Genomic DNA, 24,779 nt, shown 5'->3' with positions numbered 1-24,779 from the left:
AAACATGGTGTCGTGGTGTAGTTGGTTATCACGTCAGTCTAACACACTGAAGGTCTCCGGTTCGAGTCCGGGCGACGCCAATAATAATTTATTTTTATTTTTCCCCTTAATCTGGCTTGTTCCAAGCAATCAAAAATTAAAATCCGACAGCAGAGGGAACTGAAGGAGCGTGGTGGACCAGATCAACTCTTCTGCATCTTGTCTTTGAAAAGAACAAGATAGTCAATCTGTATTCATTCCAATTCTAACTACACCTTCTTCCCTTCTACTCCCCCTTATCTCCTGAAAACTCTCTAATCTAATTTCCCCAAATATCTAATGGAATCAAACCGAAAAAGAATATTCTCCAGAGCCAAACGGAAAGCCGACTTAACCGCCGTCCTCCGAAAATCATGGTACCATTTAAGGTTGTCGATACGCCACCCCACTAGGGTTCCAACATGGGACGCCATCGTTCTAACAGCTGCTAGCCCCGAACAAGCCCAACTCTATGACTGGCAACTCAAACGGGCCAAGCGAGTAGGCAGGATCGCTTCTTCCACTGTCACTCTCGCCGTGCCTGACCCCGAGGGTCAACGGATCGGATCCGGGGCTGCCACGCTCAATGCCATTCACGCCGTCGCTCAACATTACGAGCGAGTTATTCCATTTGAAAATGGAGGGTGTTGTGGAGATAGTTTGGTTAGTTTGATGGGTAAAAAACATATTTTATTGCTTCATGCTGGTGGGGATTCTAAAAGGGTTCCATGGGCGAATCCAATGGGTAAAGTTTTTTTGCCGCTTCCTTACTTGGCTGCTGATGACCCTGATGGTCCCGTCCCCTTGCTTTTCGACCATATTCTTGCAATTGCTTCTTGTGCCCGACAAGCTTTTAAAAACGAAGGTGAAAATTTGAGATTACTTAAATTGAAATTCTGGAAAATCCTTGCTGTTAGGCTCTGTTTTTAATTATTGTTTTTACTGCTTGTTTTCAGTTATATTTACTTTATACTTGCTAAAAGATAAAATTAAGTTGAGCAAACAAGTTCGTTGCTTTCGTAAAGCATTTAATTTCTGGTCTCTGGAAATTAAAAAAAAATGTATACCTTTAGTAAAAAAGTAAACAATAGTTTGAAGAAAAACAATTGAAAACGTAATTTTTTTTATCTTGCTCAGGTGGAATATTTACCATGACTGGAGATGTTCTCCCATGTTTTGATGCCTCCACTTTGATTCTTCCACCGGATGCATCTAGCATTGTTACTGTGCCTATAACACTTGATATTGCTGCCAACCATGGTGTCATTGTGGCATCTAAAACGGAAATTCTTGAGGAAAGTTACACAGTCAGTTTAGTTAACAACCTTCTTCAGAAACCTAGTGTAGAGGATCTTGTTAAGAATCAAGCAATACTAGATGATGGTAGAGCTTTGCTTGACACTGGAATAATAGCTGTTAGAGGTGATGCATGGGTGGAGCTTGTAAAGCTTGCTTGTTCTTGCCACCCGTTGATTTCAGAGCTTCTGAAAGGCAAAAAGGAGGCAAGCTACTAATTCTTATATTGGTTTCTAATTTTGTGGTAATTACTAGCTGTGTTGAATTATTAGAACTCCTATATCCTTTGGTAAAGAAAACAACATTTGTTCAATTCTATATGTAGGTTCAAAAAGTCTTAAACTTCATGTAGTTCTAATAGTTTCAAGCTTTTGATGCATCTTTGTACTTATGCAGATGAGTTTGTATGAAGATCTTGTGGCAGCTTGGGTACCTACAAAGCATGACTGGTTACGACATCACCCCTTGGGTGAAGCATTGGTCAGCAAATTGGGAAAGCAAAGGATGTTCAGCTATTGTGCCTGTATGTTAAACAATTACTTTGTTTAAAGCATCAAACCTTGCTGTTCTCATTTTGTTACTAATATTTATGTGATTTGATTTGTTCATGTTATTCCTTGTTATTTTTCCACTACAGATGATTTGTTGTTTTTACATTTTGGAACTTCAAGCGAAGTTTTGGATCACCTTAGTGCAGCTGATTCAGCACTTGTGGGTCGGAGACACTTATGTTCCATACCAGCAACCACTGTGTCAGACATTGCAGCATCTGCTGTTGTTCTGTCTTGCAAAATTGCAGATGGTGTCTCAATTGGTGAAGATTCTCTAATATATGATTCAAACATTTCAGGTGGAATACAGATTGGTTCCCAGTCTATAGTTGTTGGTATTAATGTTCCAGAGGACAGTGATAGAATGACAGATAATTCAGTAAAGTTCGTGCTTCCTGACCGCCATTGTCTGTGGGAGGTTCCTTTGTTAGGATGTACTGAAAGAGTGATTGTATTTTGTGGCATCCATGATAACCCAAAAAATCCTCTTACCAAAGATGGCACATTTTGTGGGAAACCCTGGGAGAAGGTCATGCTTGATTTAGGTATTCAGGAAAATGATATGTGGAGCTCAACTTGCAGTCAGGATAAGTGCTTGTGGAATGCAAAATTGTTTCCCATTCTTTCTTACTTTGAGATGCTTAGTCTGGGAATGTGGTTGATGGGCTTGAGCGATGAAAAAAACCAAAACTTTCTTCCCTTGTGGAGAAACTCCTGGCGTGTCAGTTTGGAGGAATTGCATGGATCAATTGACTTCTCAAAAATGTGCATTGGATCCAGTAATCATCAAGCAGATATTGCAGCTGGTATTGCCAAGGCTTGCATTAACTATGGCATGGTTGGGCGCAATTTATCTCAATTGTGTGAAGAAATTCTACAAAAGGAGATTTCCGGAGTCAAAATATGTAAAGACTTCCTAGCCCTTTGTCCCAAACTTATTGAGCAGAATTCTAAGATTCTTCCCAAAAGCAGGGCATATCAGGTGCAAGTTGATCTTCTTCGAGCATGTGGAGAGGAAACAAAAGCTTGTGAGTTAGAGCACAAAGTATGGGCTGCGGTTGCTGATGAAACTGCATCAGCAGTTAGATATGGTTTTGGAGGTTAGTTAAGTGCATCTACTTTAAAAATTATTTGGGGAATGCAATTAAATAACTAAAGCTGTTAAAATACAACTCTAAACAATCACTCAAATCTTTGTAAATTTGCTTCTATGTATGTATTGTCCTGTATGTATTTCTCAAATTTCTTTTTCTAATGAGATGCTTGCTTTATTTCTGAATTTCACATCTAATTCCACTCATTTTTCACCTTGGTTTAGAACATCTCTTGGAATCCTCTGGCAGCAAGTCTACTTCTGCCTGTGGGAACAATAACCATGGTGGCTCCGTGGATCAATCTTTTCATTCAAGAACAGCAAAAGTTGAGTTACCAGTTCGAGTAGATTTTGTTGGTGGCTGGAGTGATACACCTCCATGGAGCTTAGAGCGTGCTGGCTGTGTTCTTAATATGGCAGTGAGCTTGGAATGTTCTCTTCCAATTGGCACAATTGTAGAGACAACAAATTCAAGTGGAGTGTTGATTATCGATGATTCTGGAAACGAGCTACATATTGAAGAGCTTACTTCAATTACTCCTCCTTTTGATGGCAATGATCCTTTTAGGCTTGTGAAATCTGCCCTGCTGGTGACTGGAATTATTCACGAAAACATACTAGTATCTAACGGCTTGCAAATAAAGACATGGGCTAATGTGCCTCGGGGCAGTGGCTTGGGAACTTCTAGCATCTTAGCAGCTGCTGTTGTGAAAGGACTTCTCCAGATTATTGATGGTGATGATAGCAATGAAAATGTTGCCAGACTTGTTTTGGTACTAGAGCAGCTCATGGGAACGGGTGGTGGCTGGCAGGATCAGATAGGAGGTCTGTATCCCGGGATAAAATTTACTACCAGTTACCCTGGAATACCATTGCGCCTACAAGTCTTCCCTCTTGTGGCATCTCCTCAATTGATTTCTGAATTGCAGCAACGGTTGCTTGTGGTGTTTACAGGTCAAGTAAGTACTTAAGTCTTCTTTGCAGTTCTATTTGCCTTCATGGATGCTTGCATCTTCAACCTTATGATCATTTTAAAATTTATATTATAATTAGTACTTATTGACTTCATTTCTGATGGATTCTAACTTAAACGTTATTCTATTATAATCGTGAAGGTTCGACTTGCACATCAAGTCCTACAAAAGGTAGTCCTTCGGTATCTTAGACGAGACAACCTTCTCGTATCCAGTATCAAGCGACTTACTGAATTAGCTAAGATAGGGAGGGAAGCTTTGATGAACTGCGATATAGATAAGCTAGGGGAGATTATGTTGGAGGCTTGGAGGTTGCATCAAGAACTTGATCCTTACTGCAGCAATGAATATGTTGATAAACTCTTTGCTTTTGCTGACCCCTACTGCTCTGGCTACAAGCTTGTGGGAGCAGGTGGTGGGGGCTTTGCATTGTTACTCTCCAAAGATGCCACATGCGCCAAAGAATTGAGAAGCATGTTAGAGAAAAACCCAGAATTTGATTCAGTAATCTACAATTGGAGCGTCTACTAATTATAGACTATAGAAAATTATCATTCTTTACCACAATCCATAGTTATTATTATTATTATTTTTTTATGAATTACGCTCGAGATATCTTGTTCATTGAATTATAAATACTATTTTTCTTGTAAAGGTATTGCTAGAAGATGAATTACATTTTGGGTATTCAAAATGCAAGGTCAACAAAAACATCGTGGAATGTATATTAAATGCTGTTTCAGATTACATGTAAAAGCACAGAAAGGTAGGGAATGAAGGAAACTTCCCAATGTACCAAGGAATCCAAAGTCCTTTAATTTGTTGCTTCCTTGCCTTTTTCCCCATGGAAACGGCAACACTTTATCTTTGGTTGTCTTTGGTTTGGCCCCTTAAACATGCTCAAAATCCTTAGCTTGATGAACTTCATTGCCTAATGATGGTGGATTTAAATTCCAAACTTACCCTTTCCTAGTATACAGAGGAAAGGAAAAGAGAAGCAAAGAGGAAATGCAAAAGTTTTTGTTCATCATCGATGATCATTATATATGTATACCCATTAAATAACAGGAGCAATGATTGTGACCGTCAAAAACAAAACCCCAAATAAGTTCAAAGGAACCGGTGTTAACGGTTAATTTAGCAATTGTTGTTGAGCGGATGATTCGATGAGCCAATAAGATTAAGCCACGCTGCTAATATTCGAAGGCATAATTATGTGGGGTCTACGATAAATAAGCTGTGTTTTGCTTTACCAAAGCAGAGCTACTTACATTATCAGACGCAAAGAAGCAGAGGAGAAGAGTAGAAGAAAAAGGAGGGGAGGCAGGCGAAAGAGTAGAAGGGTGAAGAATGGGTCTGCTTACAAATAGAGTTGAGAGGAATGAGATCAAACCAGGAGATCATATTTACACTTACAGAGCTGTTTTCACCTACTCTCACCATGGTATCTTTTTTTCTACCTCTTTGACTTCAATTTGGACTTTGGAGGTTATGGTTTTCTTCCTTTAAAAAAAGAAGACGTAGGAAACATTTTTGCATTGTAATTTGTGAATCTATCTCCGTTTCTGGTTTTCATTTTTCCTTATAATTTTGTCTTGTTTTTGTGTCCTTTTTACTATTTTTGTTTCAAAACTATTCCTGGGTCTTCGTAACGTAAAGGTTAAAGTTACTGCTTTTCTTCTTTTTGTTTTTTTGATAGGTGAATTTTGCTTCAAAAGCTCTGAAACTTAAAAAAAGTCTTGTAGGTTTAGGATGCCTTTTTTTTTGGGTTAGAAGTTTAAGATACCTTTACTCGTGATTGTGCTGTTCTTTTGGATAACTAGGAATTGATATATTCTGTATTCTGTCTGTTTGAGTTGTTTTAACTTTTAAGTTGATTTTTCTTTTCTTACAAGTAATGGTGCTGATCGTTAGTATTTTATGGTCAATTCCCTATTTGATTATGAGATATGGTGTAAGAAAATCAAAAGAAAACTTTAATCCCTTTTTAAATCTGGTGACTGGAGTTTCTTAGCAGTGGAAGAGAGGTGGTTTAAAATTTCACCATTTATAGGGATCTCTTTCTTAAGCTGCTGGAATGTTATCACTGGCAGTTCATCTTCTTTTTTTTTACTTTTTCTTTTGAATCAACAGTTGGCTCTGTAAAGTTTTTGTAGAATGTAATTGTTACAGAGGTCAATTTGTTACTTGATAGTGGCATTCAGGATGATCAAATAATTGTCATATCAGTACGAAGAGGTTTATTTGCTACAGATGCCCAGCAGTTAGGAAAATGCTACAAATCTTAGCTTGCAGAAGCTAATAATGAGGACAATAAGCTTCTAGCCCACAGCCACAATCCTACATGGCACAGCTATTTGAAAAACATTAGATGTGTACAACTCTCTCCCCTCTTGTTGTTTAGAAGTGGCATCGTTGACGGAGGTTCAATGCCAATCATGATCTTTTTAGCCACAAAGTTTTAGGGTAATTCTGTTTGTTCAATAGGTTAACTGCTTAAAACTTGAGATTTGGCTTTCCCTTACATTCATTTGTTGTTGGTTTAGAATTAATTTCATGGCATCATCAACTGAATTGTGCCTTTAGGATTCGTTTCATATTTCTTATGATTCCTTCACTTTGTACTATTACTGCCTTATTCTGATTGTCGGGATTCCCAAGCATATCTCTGGTTCTGACTTCTTATTCCATTAATACAATAACTATGATTCCAGTGTCAAATTCCTCAGTGACCCCATGCTTGCATAAATCCTTTCTATATCAAGTTTATCATCAGTTTGTTATTCTACCTTAATAGTTTATGACTTCGTTTCATTTAGTCTAGAGATATCTTTAAACGTGAAACGTTTCAACATATATTACGTGATGAAACAGTAGTTAGAGGTTGTGAGATATTTACTTAGCAGTTCCTTTTATGGTTGAATTAAACTGAATATTATTCATGAGCTTTCTTGAATGTTAAATCATGTAGGTATCTTTGTTGGTGGAAGCAAGGTGGTTCATTTTAGACCCGAACGTAACTTAGATTCAAGCACTGAGACATCTTCTGATCTATATGATCCTATATCCCCTCAATCAACTTGTCCAATATTTCCTGATTGTGGCTTCCGGCAGCCAAACAGTGGTGTACAACTCTCATGCCTGGATTGCTTCCTGCAAAATGGATCTCTCTACTGCTTTGAATATGGGGTGACCCCATCTGTTTTCCTTGCCAAAGTGCGTGGAGGCACATGCTCCACAGCAGTGTCTGACACTGCTGAAACAGTTATCAACCGGGCAATGTATCTTCTTCAAAATGGATTTGGAAATTATGACATATTCCAGAATAACTGTGAGGACTTTGCACTGTATTGCAAAACTGGTCTTCTGATTATGGACAAACTGGGGGTTGGAAGAAGCGGTCAGGCTTCTTCTGTGATTGGTGCCCCCTTGGCTGCTCTGCTTTCTTCTCCGCTAAAGTTGTTGATGCCAAGTCCTGTAGGTGTGGCAACAGTTACAGCTGGGATGTACTGTATGAGCAGGTATGCAACTGATATAGGTGTTCGAAGTGATGTGATCAAGGTGGCCGTTGAGGACTTGTCTTTGAACCTAGGCTGGGCAGGGCGTAATGAAGCAACTGAAGAAAATGAGGCTTCTAACAGACAACTTGTGGCATTGTGACGTGATGTGAATTTCTTCTTCAATTGCTCGCACAATAAAAGCATTAGCTGAAATCTTGATTGAACTCCTAATGTGGTTGTCTCCCTCTAGTCTGTCTCTGCTCATAACTTTATTATCTTTTCTTACCATAAAGCAGTTTAAGCTGTGTACTCGAAAGAACTTTAGGTAAGGATTAAATGAAGTCATTAACATGGTTGCTTGTTATCATGCATAACAAATTCACAATCCTTTTGAGTTTATTTGTTTCTTCCTTTGGCACCAATGATGGTCTGTACAGTATTCTGTTGAAGCCATTGATTTGTTCTAGTTCCAAAATTCATGGCTTTGACTTAACTAATTTGAGAAGTGGAATAATTATTAAATAAAGATTAACCATGCTGTGGATGACATGAATGAAAACCAGATTAGCTAGGATTACGAGAGCAATGCTTGAACATTTACAGCCTAGGAGTTACTTCTCAAACCAATTTTTGATAGTATAACTTTTTGAAGCATTTCTCCGGTGATTTCTGTTCATCCCCATAAACCTACTTTATCTTAAGATATTTAAGACATAAACGTTACTTTATCTTAAGAGTATTATCCATGCTTGACACGAAATACAACAAAAATAATGTTATATTTTAATAGTGTCGATACGATCAAGACACAAAATACAGTTATATTAAATTTACATAATTTTTTTATATTACGTTTATGTTGTATAACGTGTCGTATCTTAGGAATGATGGTGCGCTATGAGGTTGCAACATGTTTCCATGTGTTTTTAGCAGAACTTCATCCCTAGTTGGAAGTAAGATATGAAAGCAGAGGGATCTTCAGACAAGACGTGGCTAATAGCAAGAAGCTCAAAACTTGATTACAAAAAATGGAAGAAAATCTCTCCATGTTGATACGTGTTAAAACATATTTCTTCCCCTAACGTTTGGGTGCCACAATTTACATGCATGGAATGACGTGTTCCCAACCACATACATGACAGATTTTCCAGAATTTTCTATATAATTCACTTTTAATTGATTCACAGGTCAATTCGATTGGATTGTATAACTAGAAAGTAAGAATACTATAACTTAGGCGTAAAGCAACATGCAGTCCTAGAATCCAATGTAAGTCTGAGAATTTTGCAACATCTATTATTTCGACGCAATCTATGCAATAAAAATTGCATAAAGTGAAACGCATGAACAGAGTCGGTGCATTGCAAGATGTAATGCAATAGACAAAACGAGCAATGAACAAGATTTTCTTTATGTAGCGATCGAGCAATAAGCAATTGACAAATCTATAAGCGTCTTTACAAGGTAAACACAGAAGCAGTCATTATCAATTTTCTCTGTCAATGTCTACTCAAACTTCTGGGGTTGGCCCTTCATATGGTTTGATGATTTAGATTATCTGAAATAAGTTAATTAGTAGGTTGGTGTTGCTTGGATTTCCGATCCTTTGCAGGCTTGAATTCTGCAAGTCTCGCCAGCTCTTCCACTGCATCAACAACTACTCCTACTCTTGATCCAATTTCTGCCAACAAAGAAACTACCGTGACCAGGGGAAGAACCTCCATGATAGGAGGTACTTTGGCTTCGGTTGATTCTTCTCCTATTGATGATGAGGATGTAATAAGGTGGCTAGGCAAAGATTTCATGGCATCCTGAAGTTCTTGTCCTGCAAAGTGCATCTCTGCAACTCTGAAATCTATCTTGGAAGACCTTTTCATTTTCATGATTATTAATGCCAATTCCTTCAGTACATTAGAAGAATTGAAGCTTACTTTCAAGCACTTATCACTAAGATGTCTACTTATGCATGGAGGTGCCTGCGTTCATATACAGAAACAATAGTTTAGACTTAAATATACCATTTTCTTTAAAAGCTTTATATATCTGAGTTGATCCATATCTTTTGCTAAGATTTTTACCTGAATTTCTGTGTCGATGCGACTATTCAGAGTCTTAATGCAATAAGCGCAGGTGCGCAATGAATCCCCAATTTTGAGGTATTGTTTCCATGGATGTCCAAAGTTGAACCGGCCATGTGTTGGTTCCCATCTTGCAAAATTAGCCTGCGAAATTGATAGAAACAAAAATATTGAATGTTCATGAAAATGAAATATTAATCCCCTTAAACGCATTTGATTAAATTAAATTAATAACATTCTACCATAGATTCTTCTGTTGCTTTGGAATTAAGCACACATTTATACCCTTGCATCTTCTTGTTGAGACCCTCCCCACTAATTTCCCCTTCGAAGTACTCAGTTACACACCCTGCAATTAGTTGGACAAAGAAAATAGTATTGACTATCTATGTTAAATATAATCTCATTAGCAAAGAGTTTTTTCTTGTTTCTTTTTTCCAATGAGTGTGGCACGCGTTTTACGTACCATCCAAGGAATCAGCAAGCTTTTCCATGTTTTGATGAATCAGACGGTGAAGCTCGCTACCCGCCCAGATGGGACAGAACAGCATGGTTATAAGGATGCACAAGGAAATTCCAATGCCAACTATGGATAACCTCTGTTGAGCAAACTTAAATAAGTCTACCACTCGGTACCCAGAAACTGATATCAAGCTGAAGGTGAGGATGAAGATCATAGCGCCGTAATCGAAACGGGCTTTAACCGATGGGATAAACCTTGAGAAGGTTGCTCCTGAAGCTGCATGAAAAAATAACAACAATATATATACATATATTTAGTTTGAACTGAGAAAGTCAAGAATGTCCTGGCTAGCTCAGGGAATTTAATTTCTTGGCATTGCTCTTTAATTTACTTACCAAAGAGAAAAACTGAGATCCCAAGAATTATGGGTTTCAATTTGTCTCCTGACTGATCAGCCACCCAGTGAATACCAACACCGAGTGCTCCCGCAAGAAAAGTTCCTGTTACTCTGTTAATGCATCTAGACAATGTGGCTCCTGCCATGGAAGTGGAAATAGAAATTGAATGATGAAATTTAATAACATAAAACATGAAGAAAATCTCAAGTCATAGGAAATTAGTGAAAAGGCCCTGAAGACTAACCCACAGTGTATTCGAAAACAACCACAACGGTCATCACTGCCCACAAAGCATTCTCTTTAAAATCATCATACAAAGGCCTCATGTAGTAAAAAAGTGACACGATGGAAAGTGCCATCCCTACTTTGATACAATGGATGACCTTTCTAGGGTCGGCAACTCCTAACTTCCATACCTTCTCCAAAACACCCCAAACTTTCAAAATGAGTCCTCCCATAAAACCTTTCAGTCCTAGCCATATTTTGCGTACTACCCCAGATTCAGGGTCTAACATCTTCGATGTCCCATCAAGTACATTTATCCTCCATTCCAATTTGCTAGAGGCTTCCTTTGCCATGTTGAATGAAAAAATTCACAAGAATGAGAGAAAATAGAGCTAGTCAGGCTGGTGGGTTTTTGATTCTACAAAGAAAGAAGAGCTGCTTTAACCTCTCACTGTCTTTGTTTCTTAGTTGGCTACACCTTGATTGGTCTAAACACCATTGCCTAGCACATATTTATACAAGGGGAGCCCCTGATTATTTGACTGCTTCAAATTAATTTAGAAGAATTTATGTTATATTAGCCCGTTTCGGTAGGTAAGTTCACATACTGACCAACACTAGGCAACTATTCTTGATCCACTATCCTTAGAGGAGATATTGAAATCAAATGGCCTAAAAAGTTCGATCACCCTTTATTTGAGTATCATTTGCTTTATGGTTTTAACTAGTAATTGCAAACCAATATGTTTTTGCTGTTGTCTTTTTATGACTAGTGGATCTTTTATAAAGCCGAGAGAGCAGCAACACGACAGTACCACTGTCATGGTAAGAGAAGATTATGGAAGCAGCACAAACTCAAGAAAATGCGCTTAAAAGTCTGATGGTACCATCTAATTGGAGAGTAAAAAGATAAAAATTAAGGGATTAACACTGACGCTGCCTTACTCAGGCTAATTTTAGGTTTGATGGACCCAGCTCAGTGCTAGGTGATGTGACCAGCACATGCGATGGATCTTAGGTACAATTGGCCAGCTTGGTCTTTGATGATCATTCTTTAAAACAGCAAAAGCCATAACTACACATGTAGATATTAGTTACCAGCTGATAAAGTTCAAAGACAGTTCATTTTCAGCTCGAAGAGGCTTGTATTCAAGTGACATTTACTTTCATTTTAACCATGTGGAATCAACAATTTTAATTAATCAGCACCTCTGAAAGCATTAATTGTTAATAACTACATATGCAATCTATATAAATTATAGCCAGTGCAATCAAGACAGAATTTAGTAGAAACAACACATCATCCTCTTTTTTGAATTCCTTTGCAATTTATCTTACAAATTTTATCAGTCTTAATTGGTAAACAAAGAAAAACACAACATTAAGAACAAATTCAACTGACTTTCCATTTACATAACTTACATTTTCACATCATATTCACGTGTGAAATGTTGTTCCTCTACCATATGACCATATAATAATTAGTCCATATTCTAAACCATTTGAGCTTTGTGCAAACTGAATTCACTTCTAAAACCATTATCTGGCAAACATTAGGAGAGAGAGAGAGAGCTAACATATTGGATTCCTCTTTGTTGTGGAGCCAGAGGAGGAGAAACTAATAAACACAGATGACCAGTGTACTTAGCCATAAGTGGAAATGCCCAAATTATAAATTTGATATAAAAAGTACTAATATAGATTAAATATGCGGTACTACAAAGACACCCAACTTGTGGTCCTTTAGCAATGAGCAGTGATAGGAGTGGTAAAAATGTGGAGCCTATCATCACGTTAGACACTATACAATGATAAGTTAATTTAAAAGTGTACTTAATTAGTTAAAAATTCCTGTCAAAATTAGGTCATGGTTTTTTTAAAAAAATTCTAAAAAATCTGTGGATCTTCTCCTCGATTGGTTTTTTTTAAAAACTAATTTTGATAGGTTTTTGTCCAAATCGATGAAACAAAATTGCACGCCAGCATTACTTATAGCGTATATTATGCGGTTTAAAACCGAGCTTTGCTATTGGGTTACAATTTCTTTCCTTTATCTTTTTTTAGATTTATTTTCTCTTTGCATTTGCTCAGCTAGTAGATTCAGCAAACATGCTTTAGCTTTTTCAGCATGTAAATAGTGGGTGATTAAAAAGCTTTGAATTCTTGAATTATATGGTGAGTTTAACAAAACTTCATTTCAGAAAAAGACATATACGTTGATTTTAATATGTTTCGTTTAATGGGGTTTAAGTTGATGGCATTGGAGATATAGCAATAGCAGTTGATCAGACCAGAATTCAAAAGTGTGGTCCATTTTCTTCACTATTTTGCTATAAGAAAATTGAACGAAAGAAGAAAGAGAAGTTTCATAAGAATTGAATAGGACCGCACATCTCACCACTCCCATGCTAGTTCAAGGTAGCTTCCGCCTCTATTTTTCATCTTTTTTTTCTCTTCCTTATTCGAAGGATTGAGCACACTGACCCACCTACCAAATAAAGTTTCAAGAAAAAAAAAAAAACCTTTGCTGCATCAAATGTTTTGGGCCGTCAACCTGGTTAAGGTACGAACCAACATTTGAGTATAGGGCCAACCTGTCAACAAATATAAGATTATGGGTCACTGGGTCAGCCTTTTGGTACGGGAAGATGAATATCCAAACTGGCTCATTTGATACTTTTGACTCCATCTCCATGGGCTGAAATTGAGCCCGATGAAAGTTAGAAGCCTATCACACATTCATTGATAACCCAATCCAAGTTTCCAAGCAAGGAAACAAAATAAAGAAAACAAGAAAGTCTTAGACGAAAATTAATCAAAACAGAACGATGCCGTGTGGAGTTGCGAAAGCAAAAAAGGTTCACGAGATAAGTCAGTTTGTGTTGGTTGTTGTTGTGATAATTATCGGCTCATATAATTAATCAAAAAACTTGAGAGCTTTCCATTTTTTTAACAGATAAAGAAAACTCGTCGGGGGGATCTCTAGGTGTTCGCCTTTTAGATTCCTAAATAAATCGTATAACCAAAGAAGCCAAAGTCTTTGGATTGATATAAATCGACCAAATCCAACAATCAGGGTGGCTTGAGAAAACGAAAGTCTGAGGTTTGGTGGGTATTGTAAAGAAATGGCGAATCTGTATGTGAAAGCGGTGCCACCAGCGGATCTGAATCGGAACACGGAGTGGTTTATGTACCCAGGAGTATGGACTTCTTATATTCTATTCCTCTTCTTCTCGTGGCTCCTTGTTCTCTCCATCTTCGGTTGCTCTCCTGGCATGGCTTGGACCATCGTTAATCTCTCCCACTTCCTTGTACGTTTTCTTTTCTTTTTTAATTGGCTTATTGCATTGAATGTTCAATTGGGTTTCTTGTTATGCCTGTGAATGTTCAATTCATTTTCTTATTATGCCTGCAAATTGCCCTTTTTTCTTTCTTTTGTTTGGTTTTTATTCTTGTTAAAATTGGCTTTGTATGGGCTGGCTTTGAAGGTTGTTTTGGTTTTCTCCCTTTTGTTCTACACTATGTTTCCTGATAATATGAAACAGGATATGTTGTTGCAATTTCCCTTTTGCTTCTGTTGTTGTTTGTTGATTTATTTTTGTTTTAAGTTTTGATTAGATTGTAAGTCTGAATCTATCATTTTATGCCTTACTTTTTTTTATGCAAATTTTATGCCTTAGTTGTGTTAGAGCAGTTGTTTAAAGTTTGAACTTTGCCTTGTTTTGCTGGCCTGAACTCTTATCGGGAACTAAAATCATATCAAGTGATGTATTGATGAGCATCAGATGGACCATGCCATAGTTTTGCATGCATACATCTTTAAGTTAGTTGTTGTGACATCTTAATTATAGAAGGGGAAGTGGCGAACAGGGAAATCAGGGGTTTTGGATATTGATCAATGTCATTAAGTTCTGAGAATCTGTTTTGAATTGAGATATAGGCTGGCATATACTATAATTCTTGGTTCCTAGGCATTGCCACATGTCTCTACAGCAGAAATTAAGCTTTTGCATGCAAGTTTGTCCATATCGATCAGTTTGGCAGCTTGTCTAAATGATTTTGCCTATACTGGTGTTTTGGCATTCACTCATTTATCTGTTTATATCTGTTTGTTAAGTGCTTTATCTTCTGCTTCGTTTTCTATTCTATATTAAGTCATTAACTTATTAGAAGGTCAGCATCTATGTAATCATATGAGGTTTTTCAACCAGTTGATTGCTGTGTTTAAAATCTTCGTGGTTGTTCAATCTAGCAGTTCTTTTGCTTCTTTCTAATGTAAAGAATAAAGATAAGTTGATTTGCTATTGTAGTTCACAGACTGTAAAAACCTTAAGCTTTTTCTAAGGAAATTTTGTTGTTCTGGTGATGCGTTTATGTGCTGATTCTTCCACTTTTTATATTTATTATCAGAACTTGACCAATCTGCTTGATAGTTATCTGAATCAACATTACATGATTGGTCTATTTTCAGGTCACATACCACTTCTTTCACTGGAAGAAAGGAACCCCATTTGCTGAAGATCAAGGGATTTACAATGGCTTGACTTGGTGGGAGCAGATAGACAATGGAAAGCAGCTTACTCGTAACAGAAAGTTTTTAACTGTTGTACCTGTTGTTCTGTAAGTCTGTTATATGATATTTTACAACTTCTCTGTAACTTGCTGATGATCTTATCCTATTACTTTTTGCTCTATATCTGTAATTTATGTATGTATGCATGTATTCATTCTCAAGCATTGAATGTTTACTATTCAGCCTTTTCTTTTGTTCTTTTGTTCCCATAATTGGAGTAACAAACTATATGGACTACTAGGCATGGCAGCATTTAACAATGAGTAATTAAACACGGATATCCACCAATCATGTATAACATTGTTTGTCCCTTACTATCACAACTGGGTTCTATAACGTGGCTTTCTTATTATTAAATTTGTATAAAGTCTCCTCTCATTCATCAAATGTGTATTCTCGTTGCCTTGCTTTTAATAAAGATCAAGTATGTTTATATGTGTACAATTAGCTATGTTCTCTTTTGATTCTGCTAACAGTTATCAACTGGATTTGTAAAAAGCGATTGTGTTTTTAACATTCGACCAACATGGTTATGTTAATGAAAGATAAATTGTGTGCATTGATGTCAATTGGTTGTTTCTAATATATTAGCTCTTGGTGCTTAGATCAGTGCTAATTTTTGTATATTCATTTGGAGCAATGACCACTAAGGCGTGATCCAGTTGGTAGGGGTTAATAAATGGTCTGAGGTATGGCTGCTGAGTTTGATTCCTATCCTGGGAATTGCAGACTAAAGTGGGGGGCCTTGGTGGTGGTTTCTAGGCTACTTCTCCCCAGGTTGGCGAGGTTTGGGTCCAAAGGGTCATACCTTCCCAAGGTTCCCATCATAAAAAAAAAAAAATTTTTAAAAAGAAGAAAAAACTGCTTGTGATGCTTTATTTTGTATAGGACATTCATCAGGGAAATCCTTCCTCATTTAAATGATTTATTAGAATTTTTCTGGGAATTTCTTTCAATACTCAAGATAAATTGGAAACTTGGTCCATGGGTAAATGGAATATCCAAGACCTGGGAGGGAATAGGTGTGTATTGAAAGACAGAAAGAGAAGAACCTCTGTGTGTGTCTGTATATATATTGTTAAATACTGAAAGAAAGAAATAGAAGAACCTGTTATTTGTGATCAGATTTTAGTTTTGCTGTGGGATTTGGGAGGCTCTCTCTGCCAAGCTGCAGGTTGTGTTCAACTTGGTGCAGACTTTCAAAGTCTTGTTTCCTAAGAGAAGTCTGATAAGTTGTATTACAAACCGGACATCAACAATATTTTGATCGATAATAGCAACCGCTTTTCATCCTTGATTCTCTTGCTGCTTTTATAAACCTTTATGACATGAGTTCATGTATAAGTTGTGGTCTTTCTTCTTTTTCCAGTGAGAGTTAGCTGTTTTCAGTCTTTTTGGATTTCATTTGCTGAAGTCATGCATTTAATGACCATGTTTTTTCGTTTTTCTGACAGGTACCTGATAGCCTCGCATACAACAGACTACCAACATCCTATGCTCTTTTTTAACACACTTGCAGTGATTGTGCTTGTCGTTGCCAAGTTCCCCAACATGCACAAAGTCCGGATATTTGGAATCAACGCAGACACGTGAGTGGGCCTCCCCTTAAGAATAATTGGTTTTGCAGGCTAGAAAGCCTCCACTCCTTCCCGTCTGTTAAAATGGGTATACCTTTGTATAGGAGGATATTTTGAAGGTGTAATGTTTTTTTCTGCTAAGTTTGCTGACTACATTTACAAGCTCTCTTAGATCATGAATGAATAATGAGTGTATTTATCTTTGTACAGTAGAGAAATTTAATGTATGTGGAATATCATTATCCTCTTATCTGCTTGTCACATATCTATGTACTTCTATTTTGTTGATATTGCATATCTTTGAATCTCTTATGGCAGCTGATCAGACATACAGGAAAGCCGGAGTTCATTTGCCACCGCTGGGCCTGGACTTCATTTCTTTTTATATATTAATATGAAAAAGGACGTTATTATTATTGTTATTGGATTGAAAATGCAGTCACCTTTAAAGATGTTCCCAGAAACAAAACCTTACGGCTGCAGGCACCCTGGATTAGAGATACACGCATATCAGCCAAAACAAAAGAGACGAAAGCAAAAATATCGCCCGTTGTGTTCTGACACAGATTGACTTAGCGAGCTTTATGCTTTTTTTTTTTTTTTTTTCCGGCAGATTTACTTAAAAGTAGGGGTGATAATGGGTCGTGGTGACTTTCGAATTTGAGCTGATTTTATAATTATAAAATTTATATTCGATTCAAAAAATTTTTAATTTTTTTATTCGAAGTTGATGTTGTATAAATAATATTTAATTCAATTCGAAATTAATAAAATATTATTTTTTAAATATAAAATATTATTTTTTAATATATAAATATATATAAATAAATAATTAAAAAATAAATTTTTATATAATATCAGATCGAATTTTATTTAAAAATTAAATTTAATTTAAATCTGATTTTTATTTATTAATATTTAATTCAATTTAATCTAAAATTTGATTTATTTTTAAAAAAAAATTAATCTTATAAAATTTAATCAAATCAAAATATGTTGATTTTGAATTTCACTGTCAACCTACTTTCAAAGGTTAATTTGTGATCTCATGTCTTGTAAATCACGTTTTTTTAATATAACGAATATGCAATTTACTGCTTGGAATCTGTGCTAATCACAAGTTGTATTGAAAAGTAAAACCTACTAACATACATCTTCATTTGGAAGTTGTTTAAAAAAACAAAAAATTATCAAAATACACCCTAGACTCTACGGGCGACTAGACTGCTTTAAAAGCTACTGAAGTAAATGTCATATCTATGTGTAAATGCTAATAATTGAGATTTCTTTTCTTTCCGCTAATTATCCTACTTTAACTCTCCATTATATATCCAACGTGTAAAACTAGCAAGGTAGTTGAGGGTTTTTTTTTATATATAAAAAAATCAATAATAAAAAAATAATAAAAAAACTATAAATATTGATATTTAAAATTTAAAATTTTATTTATTAAAAATAATTATATACATTAATTGAATTAAATTTTAAATTTAATTTACTAAAATTTTGGCTTTATAATTTGAATTATAAGATTTTAATTTTTTTTATCTAACTTCCTTTTAAAGGATTGAAAAGAAAAATATGGTAAATGATGGTGCAGGTTTTTAAGTTAACTTCGGAAGAGACTATTTTAAGAAAAAAAAAAATCTGCTTACTTCACTAATATCTTCGTAAGTTTTTTTTTTTTCCCTTCTAAACGAGAGTTCTCCGATAAGTCAGCTATATAAGCTGAAAAATCTTAAATGTAATTCAGGCGGCTTTACCTGTCACTATCATCCTCGTAAATTTATAAAGATTGGACCACTAACAAAACTAGGTCCTTTAATTTTGCTTAATAGTGGTAAAGAGGAGATATCGATGATCTTACTTTTGGCCCAAAATGAGATTTAATCATAGCCACTAATTTCCAAATAACAGTGTGATTAAATTTTTTTTATTTCAATCATCAAATTGAATTTCTGTCAGTTTTAATTATAAAAAAAAATTATTGCTTAAATAATTTATGAAGAGGTAAAAAGACATGACCACAACTATAAAAAAAAAATGTGGCAATTGCTTTCAATCTGTTCTAGTTATAAGAATTCCATCATATCTGGTTGTAGAAGAGACGTGATTCCAAGGTGCAAACCCAATTCTTTACAATCGAGAAAAATAAAATAAATAGAGAGGAGCCAAACAGACAACACCATGGAAGGTACCCAATTTATGAACAAAGATTTCGATAATGTGATAAAGACAACAATAGAATACAACACAACACACAGACGCAAAAAAGTCAGTTTTTTTTTGTGGATGGGGATTGACTTATGGGGATGGAATGTTTCTGTACCAAAGTGTGGGGTAGCTTTTGTCATATTTATCCAATCCCTTCGGAAAAAACTTTCCCTACTTGTCATTCATGGAAATGGGATATAACGTTAGAGCTACTAGTTGCCCTTAAATCGGCTTTAAATTGAACTGAGTGGGCATCGAAAAATAAAAATTAGGTGAACATTGTCGTTGGAGCAGGTAAACCAGTTTTTTCAAAGTACAATTTGCTACTAGTAAACATAAACTAGACTAGACTAGCTAGCTTAGCTTTATTGTTCCCAAATAATACTCGAATTGGGCATTGTACTAAAGTTTCCTGTTCATAAGGTTCACCATCAATCTTTAATTAAGGTCATAAATTAGATTAAATTCCATAGGCGCCAGCCATTTGGAAAAAAGGAAAAAAAATTTTAAGGCCATCACACACGTTTGAACCTAAGTAAAGGACAAACAATAATAATTAGCTTTATAATTCATGTTACGATGGAGCGTCTTAAATGGTATGAAATTTGAGTACAAACCTCCGTCCTCTCGTATCTCTCTTTCGCCTAATCTACCAACTAGAAATCAATTATTTCAACCATCTCTTTGGATTCACATACAACACTGACAGAAGCAGTCCTATTTCTGATAGAAGAATTCGTGAATACAGTGTCACATTTGCTCTGACAAATTCACCTTTTTCTTCTATCCACACGCAATGTATAAGACAGCCTTTTGAAACCAAACCCAAAATGGTTCCAATCTGTTTTACATTGTTCAAAGGAGAGAATGAGATAAAAAGCAAAAACAACCATCATGTATCCTATTTTCTGTTAGTTCTAAACAACTTTAAACAAAGTAATCAACCATGTGAAAAGAGTGAAAAAAATAGGGAAGAAAAAAGCAGTTCCTTCTTCTTTCTTTACCATGATCCTCCTCCTATCACTCCATTATTCCAATATCCAGCTGAATTGCCTTGTCCCTTATTTTGATCATCAACTTCGCTACTGCTTGAAATTGGTTTCATTTCTCCAAAAGGGAAGAATAGCCTTCCTCCATTCTCTTGAACACCGTGGATACCAGCCCTATTTCCGAGTCCATCAACTGAAAAACTAAGGGTTGGTTTATAGTCTTGCATAGAGAACCCTGTTGATGAGTACAGTGTAGTAGAGTCTGGTGTCGGTGCTGGAATGAAAGAAGTCAATCCCCTTGATCCAATTCCAGTACTTAGCAGTTCCATAGCTGAAAGAGGGGATGAGGAGTAGTTTCGCCGGTCATTGTTGCTCTCAATTTTAGGCACTTGTAGATAATGAGATATACCATGACTCTCTTGCATAGCTGGGAAAGCCAGGTTAAGATCTTGGCCTTTAAGGGCCTTAGGGTTTTGAGAAGAAAACTGTGAGAAACTTGTTGGGTTTAGATCTGGAACTTTGGCTGAAGCTGAAGAAGATGACGAGCTTGATATTGTAGATCTTTTGTTCTTTCTTGAACCACCTCCAACAGGAACATTCCTGAGAGACCCACCTTCAGTCCAGTACCTTCTGCATGTCTTGCAGAAGTATCTTGGCTGAGTGAGGCTATAGTTGTTGTAGTAACAGAACTTGGTGTTAGTAGAGTTACATCTTGGGCAATTCAATTGCTCTGGCGGCCTTGTCTTTCTCTCTAACATCGGCCCCCTTGTGCTTGTATTGGTAACCATCTCTTCCATGGGCTTCACCAAATTAATATCCTGAAAACCCTGGACATATATAAAAGAGAGCTAGAGCAATCATTTCACTTGCAAGACAAAAGATCAGAGATAACATAAATACCAAAATTAACCTGAAACTAAAGATAGAAAACAAGCAAACACACAATACAAGGTAGGCTTTTTTCCTGCTAAATTTTATTGAAAAACAATAAAAATAATAATAATAATAACAAATACAACCTTTTTTCATCTCTTTATCAGCCATCACACAACCAAAAAAAAAAAAAAAAAGATAGATAAAAAGAAAAAAGTTCAGCCTTTTGTGTTCCATGAACAAAATTAAACTCCACCCTCCAAAAAGGACTGATCATCAACATACTATGATATACTTGCACCCTCCAGAAGAGAAAGAAAATAGCTTTTATTGTCTCAAAAAAAAGACAGTGGAACTTGATTTTTATTAGTCTCTAAAAAGCAAAAAGAAAAACCAAGAAATAAAAGCTCAATTTAATCGTGAGAAAAAAGAAATCAGGATCAAATCCACCTACCTGCGACCATTTAGCAGCATCCATTAATTCGGAGGATGAAAAGTGATCAGGAGAAAACGAAAAGCAAACTGATGACTTCAGAGAGAGAGATAACTATAAAGAGAGAAAGAGAATTAACCTCCTTTGTTTGTCTGCAGCTGCTCTCTTTAGTGCAAGAAAGCATGTTTTAGACTGGCTTTATGTGTTGGCTTTAACTTTATGAATGATGAAAAAGAAGAAAAGAGAGGTGCGTTTGTTTTGACTACTCATAAAATATTACAACACTAATTCCGTTTGGGTCTTATTTTATTATGAAGAAATTCTGCTTGAATTTATTTTAAGACTAATGTCTAATTGTATATATTTTTTTATTGAATGTGGGTGGAATCATGAGTGTGTATACTGTGGTGGGTTTAACCTTTTTGACCTGACAATGGGAAAAGTCTTTATTCTTGTTCCTCTTCCTGTCACTCCTTTTCAGTGTTTTTCCAAAGACCATTCATGAGGTTGGGTTTTGTCCTGTGTTTGGTCTATCAATAAGATAAGATTTTGATCACACTGTTAACTTGTCAAAAAGATCATCTTCGCTGCTTCTACTTTTTCATTTCCTATAAAGCAGATCCTTTCGTTAGCTTGCAGTTAAAGTAATCTATGATTCACTCATTTTTCATTATGAAATCCATTTTTCTTCTTCTTTGTAATATACTCTTAAAATGGTATTCGTTCATCAATCAACAAAATTTCAAATTTTCTGTAGAAATCAAATTTCCAAGAACATTTTCGGGTTCTGAATGACGAAATCAAGCATATATAGTTTGCTAGACTAAGATGAAAAGTTTTTCATGTATTACAAGGAAGTCAGAATTCTACTTCAAGTACCATCAAGAATTTAGTAGTTCCTAATCTGTTTATAAATGGAGATATGAACTCAAGTATTTTTTTTTTCCCATAATCAAATTAGCAAGAAGGGAAAATAATAAGGATTTCATTTTTTGGTCAACAAACTAGAGAAAGATGTACGTTATTACAAGGATCAAATACCCTTTCTTTCTTCAAAGAAATGAGTCATAGTTTCCTTGAGAATAAAAGTATGTCATGTTTGCTGACAATTGTGTTTTGTACTGATAGAGTTTTGGCAAGGACAGAATTATTTCAGTCTGCAGGCTAAGTAAGAAACGAAACTACGTACACAATACCTGTTACAAGTTGCTTTTTCATCTTCAGCTGACGAATTATGCCTTCCAATTCAATACTACATAGAATTTTTACATGAAGAAATCCAAACTGAAATGACGCAAAAGGTAACCATCTTCCACCTTCAACAACTTTGAGAAATGAAAATTGATGGCATAACAAAAGGTACCAAGTCGAGAATACTTTTACTTGATCAAAAGAAAAAAAAGTGTGTAAAGAATAGAAGTGAATGTTGATGGAGGGAGCCGACAGGAACCGACAAAGGGAAATTTGGGACCCATAAAATGCGATATAGGATGGAAAATTAAAATATTTTGTTGCTGTAGTAATATTTAATTTCTTTGTTTGATCATGGGTGCTCTTTTTCGTGATGGTGAGACATTTGAGTTCAAATTCTTCGAAACACCCAAGGACTCAGAATCTCAGTGCCTGTTCTAGTTTGGTTACAACTGACAATCACACGCTCACAAAGGAACTTGGAAACCCCCTTGCATTTTCTTCGTTCATTCGTTGTAGCATAACATCGTTATGACTTGACACCACTATCAAAAGATTATTGTGTGTAATTAACAAGAAATAATAATCATTTTCTTGTATGAGACGTGCATAAAACAAATTAAATTATTCACAAAACACGTCAAGCTTGTCAATTTATATAATACTTAATGAAAAAGAGTAAGATAATTCAGTAAAAATGATGAATTTATTGGTTCATGAATGAAATTAGTGTTAAAAATAATAATTCAAATTTTATAATAAATTTATTTGAAATTAGTTAGATATTACTTGATAGACAATAAGACTTACAAAATAAGAATTCTAAGAGAAAAATAAAATTTAAAAGTTAAATTTGACTTTAAAAAAAAAATTTAAGAGAAAAGAGTTTCTTAATAGATAAATTTGTATAATTATAAATAGATGAAATCTCTATAGGGTTAGGCATGAAAAAAATATATAAGAGAGTTGTAAGATTTTGTGGGATAAACATTAGTATTGGAGATTTATGTCTTATGGGTGTGTATGTTTGAATGTTTGAGAGTGAATTAGAAGAGACTGAGAAGGTTCATATAGATATGATATATAGGTGCATATGAGTATGTATTTGATTGTATTAAAATAGTACACATGTGTATGTATTTTTTTGAGTTGATAATATTTCATAGGATTAGAGTAGATTGAGAATGTCTTATAACTAGTGAATTTTATTTCTTATCCGTTGACGCAGGTCAATTTGATCGAATCACGTTAAAATTATTGTCTTTTATGTGATTATTTAATTGTTTCATTGATTATTTGATTATGCTTCCGCTGATGTAAATTAGATTGAGATTTTTTACCTAACAAGTAGTATCAAAGTTATAGTGATCCCTAACAAATGGTGTCAAAGCTGAATGTTCAAGACGTAAAAAAAGCTAATTATTCGAACCATGGGAAAAATAGGCAAGCCCAAAAAAGCTTGATTCAATAAAGAAGTTTGAGTTCAAAGAAGATGATTGTGAGACTTTCATTACAAGTTGAGCTAAGCATGTTTAGCATGAAAATAGATGTTTGATGGAATTTGAGTCAATATGAAGATTGTTATGAATTATGACTCAAATCCTATAATAGATTTGTTTGAGATTGGTTAGATATTACTTGATAAATAAGAATACTTGCAGAAGAATAATTTTAAAAGAAAATAAATTCTTAAAAGACAAGTTTGACTTGCAAAAAAAAAATTCTAAAAAAAAATGGATTCTTAATAGGAAAGTTTGTATAGTTGTAAATATGTAAAGTCTTTATAAGGTTAATTATGAGAAAAAAAAGTAAGAGAGTTGTAGGATTTTGTAAGATAGACACCTCATAGGAGTACTGAGAATTTATGTCTTATGAATGCATATGTTTGAATATTTGAGAGTGGATTAGAGGAATTGAGATAATTCATATAAGTATGATGTATAGGTATATATGAGTATATGTTTAGTTATGTTGAAAGGGTATACATGGATATATATTTGTTTAAATTGAGAATACTTCATAGGATTAGAGAAAATTGAGAGTATCTTATGAGTATTAATTGTTGAAAGGTTGATGATTTGATTTGTATCTTTATAATTTTTTATAACTAATAGATCTTATTTTTCATCTGTAAATGTAGGTCAATTGGATCGAATTAAGTTCAAAACAACAGAACATTTGACTCAGTTAATCACGAAGTTGTATACATGAAAATGCTTATAAATGAAAGAGTAAGTCAGGAATATAACTTAATAAACACTTGAATTTATCAGTTAAACTCAAAATTTTTACAGGTGTCAACTTATGGAAATGTTTGGATTATCTTTAATGAT

The 24,779-nt window shown here is 35.2% G+C and overlaps 5 protein-coding genes, 1 long non-coding RNA gene and 1 other non-coding gene across 10 annotated transcripts; 5 read left to right on the top strand and 2 right to left on the bottom strand.

The window, feature by feature from the left end:
• Window positions 1-6: 6 nt before the first annotated feature.
• Window positions 7-80, top strand: TRNAV-AAC (transfer RNA valine (anticodon AAC)). Its single transcript has one exon. It is a non-coding gene; the product is annotated as a tRNA-Val (tRNA).
• Window positions 81-113: 33 nt separating this feature from the next.
• On the top strand, window positions 114-4,725 carry LOC111304857 (bifunctional fucokinase/GDP-fucose pyrophosphorylase-like). The gene is made up of 6 exons (XM_022901840.2): window positions 114-883; window positions 1,156-1,520; window positions 1,711-1,837; window positions 1,952-2,965; window positions 3,184-3,917; window positions 4,074-4,725. The coding sequence occupies exons 1-6, from the start codon at window positions 319-321 to the stop codon at window positions 4,461-4,463; spliced, it is 3,195 nt and encodes a 1,064-aa protein (XP_022757575.2). The 5' UTR covers window positions 114-318; the 3' UTR covers window positions 4,464-4,725.
• Window positions 4,726-4,854: 129 nt separating this feature from the next.
• Window positions 4,855-7,831, top strand: LOC111304859 (protein LEAD-SENSITIVE 1-like). Its single transcript, XM_022901841.2, has 2 exons — window positions 4,855-5,376; window positions 6,904-7,831. Exons 1-2 carry the CDS (start codon window positions 5,283-5,285, stop codon window positions 7,590-7,592), a joined length of 783 nt encoding a protein of 260 aa, XP_022757576.1. The 5' UTR covers window positions 4,855-5,282; the 3' UTR covers window positions 7,593-7,831.
• Window positions 7,832-8,759: 928 nt separating this feature from the next.
• On the top strand, window positions 8,760-9,581 carry LOC149512773 (uncharacterized). The gene is made up of 2 exons (XR_016331132.1): window positions 8,760-8,896; window positions 9,045-9,581. It is a non-coding gene; the product is annotated as an uncharacterized LOC149512773 (long non-coding RNA).
• LOC111306385 (aluminum-activated malate transporter 10-like) lies at window positions 8,828-11,073 on the bottom strand. Its single transcript, XM_022904271.2, has 6 exons — window positions 10,616-11,073; window positions 10,369-10,509; window positions 9,977-10,249; window positions 9,753-9,859; window positions 9,511-9,654; window positions 8,828-9,408 (listed from the first exon to the last, which is right to left on the bottom strand). Exons 1-6 carry the CDS (start codon window positions 10,947-10,949, stop codon window positions 9,001-9,003), a joined length of 1,407 nt encoding a protein of 468 aa, XP_022760006.2. The 5' UTR covers window positions 10,950-11,073; the 3' UTR covers window positions 8,828-9,000.
• A 2,329-nt stretch (window positions 11,074-13,402) lies between these two features.
• Window positions 13,403-16,996, top strand: LOC111304855 (uncharacterized). The gene is made up of 3 exons (XM_022901839.2): window positions 13,403-13,907; window positions 15,068-15,216; window positions 16,624-16,996. Exons 1-3 carry the CDS (start codon window positions 13,722-13,724, stop codon window positions 16,760-16,762), a joined length of 474 nt encoding a protein of 157 aa, XP_022757574.1. The 5' UTR covers window positions 13,403-13,721; the 3' UTR covers window positions 16,763-16,996.
• A 2,837-nt stretch (window positions 16,997-19,833) lies between these two features.
• LOC111305974 (dof zinc finger protein DOF2.5-like) lies at window positions 19,834-22,476 on the bottom strand. Of its 4 annotated transcripts, none has more exons than XM_089750847.1 (2): window positions 22,452-22,476; window positions 19,834-20,776 (listed from the first exon to the last, which is right to left on the bottom strand). In XM_089750847.1, exon 2 carries the CDS (start codon window positions 20,744-20,746, stop codon window positions 19,961-19,963), a length of 786 nt encoding a protein of 261 aa, XP_089606973.1. In that variant the 5' UTR covers window positions 20,747-20,776; window positions 22,452-22,476; the 3' UTR covers window positions 19,834-19,960. The 4 variants fall into 4 exon arrangements, with proteins under 4 accessions (XP_089606973.1, XP_089606971.1, XP_022759595.2 ...); XM_089750845.1 differs by lacking the exon at window positions 22,452-22,476 and adding an exon at window positions 21,395-21,531; XM_022903860.2 differs by lacking the exon at window positions 22,452-22,476 and adding an exon at window positions 21,277-21,435.
• Window positions 22,477-24,779: the final 2,303 nt, after the last annotated feature.

This window comes from Durio zibethinus, chromosome 21 (genome assembly GCF_047325235.1).
Source record: "Durio zibethinus cultivar Kanyao isolate XHJ-2024 chromosome 21, ASM4732523v1, whole genome shotgun sequence".
Taxonomy (NCBI): domain Eukaryota; kingdom Viridiplantae; phylum Streptophyta; class Magnoliopsida; order Malvales; family Malvaceae; genus Durio; species Durio zibethinus.
The sequence above is the reverse complement of the archived record's forward strand: the minus strand, read 5'-3'. Positions and strand labels throughout refer to the sequence as shown.